Here is an 8,144-nt window from a genome sequence, read left to right on the forward strand (position 1 = left end):
GTCAATACAACAATTTCTTCAAATAATTTTTAGAACATAATTTCAATCAACTGAAATACACACGGTTTATATAGATAGATATCATGAACTAATGTAAATGTAAACAAATTCTTTGACAAACATAAATTGGAAATTTTAAAGATGTTGTAAATCGATTAAGATATCATCAAATAATATTTTTAAATTTAATAATTAATTTAATATAGAAATATTTGTTTTTGTATTTATTGATGAATATTTCTATCTAAACATAAAAATTAAAATTTAATAATTTGAATTATTTAACCCATATAAAATGTTTAAAAATTAAACTATTAAAAATAAAACAATTTTTTAAATCATTTTGCAAAGGAAAAAAATGTACCCAATAATTGTTTGACATGTTATACAAACAGTTTTTAATCCTTAAAATATATTTTAAAAAATTGTTGAATGTTGCCCGGAGAAAAAAATTATCAGAGAAAACAGAAAACGTGTTTGAAGAATTTTTTAATAGAACTTTGCTTACGAAAATGATCAATTTTTGTAACATACTACAGAAAATGCATTATTTTTATTATACCACTCAACGAAATTTTCGACAAAGCATGTCTTATGGAGAATTCGACATGTGGACATTGTCAATATGTTCATATTTTTATATTTTTAAAATTTCAATTTAAAATCACAATAACCAAAGGTCTATGTTTTTCTTTTTCTATTTCATTAAACAATATTTTGTTTGTGAATTTAGACAGAAAATTTTCAAAGAGATACATTATGTAATAAATATTATTTAATTTTAATCATGATTAAATATAAGAAAATACTTAATTTTTTTCTCTTGGTTGAGAATATTCTTGCCTTTACTCTGTATTTTATATTCATAGAACATAATTTATTCATTTATGACTTCGTTTACATGATTGAAGATTGTTAAATGAAGAATTCACAATAATTAAAAATTAGAAAACGTATTCATGTGGTTGTGAATTTAAATTTGATTAATGTAATGAAAATATAGAAGAAACAATAAAAAAAGAGAGCAAGTAAATATTGGAAACCCACATTTTTTATTTGTTTATTTATATTTTATCATTTCTTTTATTTTTATTTTTATTTATATATTATATCATTCCCAAAAAATATTGGAAACCCACATTTTTTTCTAAGAAAAGATGAAGAAAAGAAAAGGACCTGCCTGCTCCATCAATGAGATGCTGTATATGTGCATAAGTTGAGTTTTATTGAGATGGAGAAAGAAAGGTTTTTAATCCATGAATGATAAATAAGTTTAAACAATTGTTAAAATTAAATTAAGTTTCTATGTTTTGTAAATAAAATATTTCAAAGTATCAATCTTTTCAAAATTGTTATCATAATTTTGTACAATCATTACAAAAATTAATAATTATAGCATACACAACATATATGATTAAAAATGGAATAAAAATCTTTTAAATTATGAATGCTCATATAACAATAAGATAAGGAAGGTTTATTTATTTATTTATTAAAAAGAAAAGGAATGAAAGGTCATAACATTACAACCACAGCTGAGAAACCCACAGGGGAAGGAAAAGAAAGAAAAGTAGAAAACTACACTCTTGAGGTCCATTCTCAATCTTATTAATATATTTTTTTTGTGTAGATGAAGATCAAGAGAAGGTGTTGTTGTGAGTTGTGTTGTTTTGTGTTGTTATGGTACCTTCCTTCAACCACATACCCTCTCTCCCTCTACCACCCATTTTCATCTTTCTCTCTCTTCTTTCTCTCATCTTCTCAATCTCATCACCACCATCTTAATCTCCTCCAACCTTCAATCCTCAAAACATCACCCTTTAGGCATTAACCCAAAGGACCCTTTTTGTGAGAAACATTTCACCCTCCAAAGAAAGGTCAAACGCTGCAACTTTTCTCTATCAATCTCGCATTTTTCATCGTTTATAGGCCGGTTTCGGTTTCTGGGTTGTCTTGATATTCGAAAAAGATTCGAACTTTGAACATGGGTGGTGATGACGCCGGGAAATCCGGTTCAAGGCCGGTTTTTTTCAAAGAACAGAAATTCCGCGGCGTCCGGAAGAGACCGTGGGGCCGGTTCGCCGCCGAAATCAGAGACCCTTTGAAGAAAGCGAGGGTTTGGCTCGGAACCTTTGACTCCGCCGAGGATGCGGCGCGTGCGTACGACGCGGCGGCGAGAACCCTCCGGGGACCCAAGGCGAAGACCAACTTTCCACTCCCTCCGCCGTTATATCATCCCGATCCGTTCACTGACAACCGGTATTTCGCAGGACCAGGCGAGCCCTTTCACGATCACCGGCAGCCCACCTCCAGCGGCATGAGCAGTACCGTCGAGTCATTCAGCGGCCCACGCGCCGCCGCCACAACGGCGAACCCGGTGGCAGTCGCCCGCAGATACCCGCGAACGCCGCCGGTAGTTCCCGAGGACTGCCGCAGCGACTGTGACTCTTCGTCCTCCGTTGTGGAAGACGGCGACGGTGACAACGCTGCGTCGTCGTTTCGACGAGAACCGTTGCCGTTTGATCTCAACGTTTTACCGTTGGAGGATTCCGACGTGGCAAACGGTGGCGTGGATAATGATATGTTCTGCACCGTTCTTTGTCTCTGATGATGATGTATTGGTTCGTCGAAGGAATTATTAATTTTTTTCTTCTCTTTATTGATTTTTTTTTATCTTTCTCTTTTTCCCCTCTTTTTTTACTATGCGGAGAAAAATGAAAAAGAAAAAGAAAATTATGATTGATGATCAGTTATGAAGATTATGGTAATATGATCTTAATTTCTGTGAGTAAATATTTAAGATATTGTTTTTTTTTTCTATATTTCTTCCCTTTTAATTTATCTTTTTGTTTTAAATTATCTAATGGGTGTGGGTGATGAGAAGCCAAAGAAAGAAGTGGTAGGAGAGATAATTTACGTTGTTGGTATGGTGTGTCTCTAAGTATAATACGAGTTAAGAACAAAATTTAGTTTTCATTGATGATCAATGATCTTTCATTACATTTAGAGGATTCATTCTATTTAAGGCTTGAATCTTTTTGCCCATCTTGAGTTTTACTATTGAATGCAATTGATAGTTAATCCAATGCATTTTGGATCAATTGAATTTGAAAGATCTGTTTTTTATATTTTATTTGGAAGAGGGTGTTTTAAAAGAGCAACCATTGTTTCTCCAAATTTATGTATGACTTAAATGGGTGGACAATGTAGACTGGTCACGAAAGAAGCCGTTTTTAGGGTTCTAAGGCATAGGTTTTTTCCATAACCTGATTTAGGGTTCTATAGCAACCAAAGATATTGGGAAGAAAAACTTTGTTAGGTGGGAGAGGTAGATTGTGATAATTTCTTGTTTCTTTTTCTTACTGTGGGAGCAATGGCGATTTGAAAAAGAACAATCATGGTGCCTTCTACTACACTCAAAGATGTTTGGCAGGGTGGGTAATTTGGATTTTGGACGGTGAATGATTAGAAAGAGAGAGAGAGAGATGCTCTCTCTTTTTCTGGATTTTTAATAACTTGTAATGACAAGTGTTAAAATTTAAAGTGTATTTTATGAGACAAGATGAAAAAGAAAAACTCAGAAGAAAATCTAAATTGGTTTGAATAAAATAAAACAAAACTATTGAAACCAATTAGAATAATTTAGCAATTGAAAAACTTTTGTTGTCTCTTTCCCAAAGTACATGAAACGGAACTTTCAAGGTAGCCTTCACTAACCCTAACATATACATGGTAGACGAACCATTCGGGCATTCTCACCTTGGTGCACCTCACTTTGCCACTAGTTGTCTTGTTTGGTTTGTCTAGTTGTCTAGCACACCTACAAACATTATCCAAATGTGCTAAAATTGAGCACAATGAATTGCCATATGACTTCTTGTGGTTGAATGATGACCAATAATGTAATGGTGGTTTATTGCTTTCTGCTTTCTCAATCTACACTTGTGCAAATTAAGTTTGTGAGGTTTTCTTTCTTCGTATTGAACATAAAAATAATAAGAAACCCAAGACAGAATATTTTTGTGATGCCCATAATATTCCTTTGTTTAAATGCTTTGTGATTGTATGGCCACTAGTGTTTTGCTCTAATCTACTTTGGCAATAAAAGAAAGTGGTAAGAAATTGGTGAAAATCTTTTCATTTAATCTAATTATTATATATATATATATATATATATATATATATATATATATATATATATATATATATATATATATATATATATATATATATATATTTAAAACCAGTCTCTCAATCCCACATGCACATTGTATAGCTAGTTTATGCAAAGAAAAAGGGTTTTATTCTGATCGGCTTATTTGAATCAAAAGGGTGGGAATCAATTAGTCACAATCTTAGATTAATTAGTGGTCTCTAATCTTGGACATTAAGTATGAGTTTGAATTTGATTTTTTTTATGAACATTAATGAAATATTTTTAATTTTAATTTAAAATTCTAATATTATTAAAATGGGTTATAAAGTGAGTGTAATTTTTGTAAGGGTTGTTATTTTTTTTTTCTTTTGAATTTTGATACATGTTCTACTTGGGGTGTATCCCAACATCTAACTCTCTTCTAACTTATTTTTTTTAAAATTGTAAGGAGTTTGTGGTTGTGATTAGGGTTTGGTAAGAGTAAAGTTGGGTTTGGACCACTTAGAAGGTTTAGGTAATTTAGTGTTGGTGTATTAGTTAGGAAGCTTGGGGAGGGGTGAAGGGAGTGTGGTCACAAAAATGGTAAATGTGTTTGTGATCATGTCATGGGCTCCATATGCATTTATTGTAAGAAGCAACACAAAATGTGGGTCTAGAAACATGCACCACACAGTATATTGACCCTTGTTACTCAAAAAGTGAAACATGAATTCTTCAAGGGTGACCATGTGTTGGACCAAATAAAAAGTGGACAGGGTGAGCCTGCAATAAAATTAATGAACAAATTAATAAAAAGGAGTTTAATAAGGGGCGGAAGAAGAAAGAAGAAAAAGAGAGATTATTTATATGTAACAAATCAAGATGGATCTTGAATTTTGGGGCTACAACTCATATTTGTTGTTGTAAAAATTTATATACTTCTTACTTTCCTGTTTATGGTTCTCGTGTTTTATTACCTAATTTCATGCGCATAAAAGTTGAAGACATATAAAGTATTCAATTAAGTAATGAAAATAGATTAAGTTGCTTGCTAATAAAGTTCCTTTGAGTATTATTGATTCTTCATACCATTGTAGCACTTGTCACTTCTCTGAAAAAAATATATTACATTTTTCCAAATTCAAACCATTTTAGTTCACATTGTTTTGATCTTGTCCATGCTGATATTTGAGGTCCTATGATAAAATTCGTTTCACTTGGATTTACATGCTTAAATACAAATCTAATTGTGTTCAACTTATTCTTCAATTTTTCTCTTACGTTGAAAATCAATTTCAAACTACCATCAAAGTTTCCGGTTTCACAATGCAAAATAATTTGCTTTCAAAGATTTCTTTTCTTTTTCAAATAAAGGTGTTTTACATATTTTCTTGTCTGTTGAAAGGCCTGAAAAAACAGTGTGGTGGAAAGAAAATACTTGCACATTTTAAATGTTGTTTTCTCTCTATGTTTCAATATAATGTTCCTATATAATTTTTGGGATGATTGTATTAAAATTGTTGTTTTTCTTATAAACTGTACACCTAGTCCTAATTTGGGTAATAAATTCCCTTATATATATTATTTGATAAATTGTCTGATTTATATAGGACTTTTGGCACATTATATCATGCTTTCATCCTTCTCTCACATAGACATAAGTTTAGCCCTAAAGCTATTCCACTAGTACAAAAATACTTTATAATGTCTGTGTTTTTTGGTTTTTGACAACAAATTTGAAACTGACTTTATATCGGAAGGCAAAACTTTGGTGAATGGAGGTGTAGGGTTTTCAAAGGATGTGGTACTCTATTTGAAGTGAAACTGTGGTAAACTAAATGACCATTTATTTTCGTTTGTTTTGGATTGGACGTCAGTTGTTTTCTAAACGAACATTATATATTTGCTCATATCATAGTTTCACATTGAACATGGATGTTGTTGGACGTCATTTACTTTTGGACGTTGAACTGGATTTCTAAACGACGTATTACGGTTGAATTTATTTACAACACTGCCACCGGTCATGGTTAATGTTGGTTGTTTTGATAGTTGGACGTTGAACGTGTGACGTTATACGTTGTTTTTGTACTAGTGTTCAGTTGTTTTCATAGGATATACTCCTGGTTATAAAGCTTATAAAATGTTTGATAAACAAGTTTTTATATCTAGAAATGTTAAGTTTTATGAATATATTTTTCCTTACAAAAATAAAGACATAGAATTTGATATCTGTGATATATTTTCTCTTGTTTTCCCAAACCTCATTCATGATATTGTCCTTGATGATAACAGTCTTGATAATCAGGTTACTGAGAATAATCTTGATGATCACAATGAATATGGTTTTCTATTTTTATAGTTTAGTTTCTGTTTAGTCAGGGTTTATCTTTTCCCATTTTATTTCCTTCTCATCTTTGTTGTATATGACATTTTCATATTTCAATCTATTACTTTTCTTCCTTTTGCTCTTGTAAATTTTTTTAATACGTTCATTAATCTATCATAAAATGGTTTAAATGATCACATAATTGTTCATCTAAAAACACGATAAGAGCTAAGGTTTTTCTACTTCTCTATGTCTGTGAAAAAGGAATACCAAACTGATCCACTCAACAATGTTCTTGTCCTAAGATATACATGTATGGTTTGGCAAGACTTAAAATTTGAGAAAACAATTAAGATTTGTTTATCGTCTGAGTTTAATTTTGTTTGAAACAACATTCTTAATTTGTACTATAAGACTTTCTATTGTCATTAAAGCCATCTAATTAATAGCTAGAACAATACCATTTACCACTTCAGTATTCCATCTGCATTATTTATTATTATCATTTACATTGGAACTAATTATCCCCCAAGCATTACATATAGTGCTGTCAAAATGGGTTAGAACTCGCGGGCCAATTCGGTCCACCATGGTTCGAATCGAGTTGGGTTTGAAAAAATAACTTCTTTTATGCGGACCAATTTTCAACTCGGCTCACTTAGAACCCGACTCACCGAGGTTGAACTCGTGGTGAGCCGGTTGGCTCACCAACTCATATAGTTTAATTTAATTATTTATTATTTTGTGTTTTAATATTATTAGTTAACATTTTTTTATTGTATTGTAAATGGGAATAAAGAAAAAAATGTTTCAATAGAGCAAAAAATTAAAAATTTATCTATTCAAGACTCTAATATTATAAATGGATAAGTGACACAAAATTATCAATATTATAAACTTATTTATTCGTTTTTTGGGTTTGTTTTTGGATTGCATTTGAGTTGTATGTTAATTTTTTTTTATTTTGAATGGTCTTTAAAGTTTAACATTATTTTAGAGTGAAATTATTTTAATTTGAATTAGAAAAAAATTAAATTTTTTTTGGATTTTAAAAAAACTTATAATTAAGTGAGCCAATGAGTCAACCCATTTAACCCACCAACTTGTGGTGGGTTGGGTTAGGTTCAAATTTTTTCGACTCACTAATTAATGAGTCGGGTTGGGTTGGCTCACTAAGTGGCCAACCCGTGGTGGGTCAAGCCGAGTTGGGTCGGGTAGTCTGTTTTGACAACACTAATTACATACATATATAACTATATTTATATTCCTTTTTAATTAAAATTTTCTAGTCAAACATACATTTGTTTATCCATATATAGAGACCTAAACACGTACACATGTAACATCTGAAAAATTATTATTATACAATAATTTGATTGAACACTACAAAAGAATCACACATTATCGATAGGCATAAATCCGTTAATAAAATGATCATTGATAAAATTTATCGATTACAAATCTATTAGTAATTGTCTATTAGTAAATATTTGTCAGTTATTACCAACAAATTTTGGTCATTGATAAAATATGCAATTGAGTCTCCTTATTCATCTTCCTTTTCCTCTTCTTTCTCCTTTATTTATTCATTTTCTTCCCCCTCTCCTCCTCTCCATTGTTAGACTTCCACGTCACGATTATCACTTTAGGTCATCCTCCTCGTCCTCCACATCTAGGTCC

The 8,144-nt window shown here is 31.3% G+C and overlaps 1 protein-coding gene across 1 annotated transcript; it reads left to right on the forward strand.

The window, feature by feature from the left end:
• Nucleotides 1–1,524: 1,524 nt before the first annotated feature.
• On the forward strand, nt 1,525–2,793 carry LOC108319521 (ethylene-responsive transcription factor 3). The gene has a single exon (XM_017550681.2). It carries the CDS (start codon nt 1,985–1,987, stop codon nt 2,606–2,608), a length of 624 nt encoding a protein of 207 aa, XP_017406170.1. The 5' UTR covers nt 1,525–1,984; the 3' UTR covers nt 2,609–2,793.
• The last annotated feature ends 5,351 nt before the right edge of the window (nt 2,794–8,144 follow it).

Source organism: Vigna angularis, chromosome 6, assembly GCF_016808095.1.
Source record: "Vigna angularis cultivar LongXiaoDou No.4 chromosome 6, ASM1680809v1, whole genome shotgun sequence".
Lineage (NCBI taxonomy): Eukaryota > Viridiplantae > Streptophyta > Magnoliopsida > Fabales > Fabaceae > Vigna > Vigna angularis.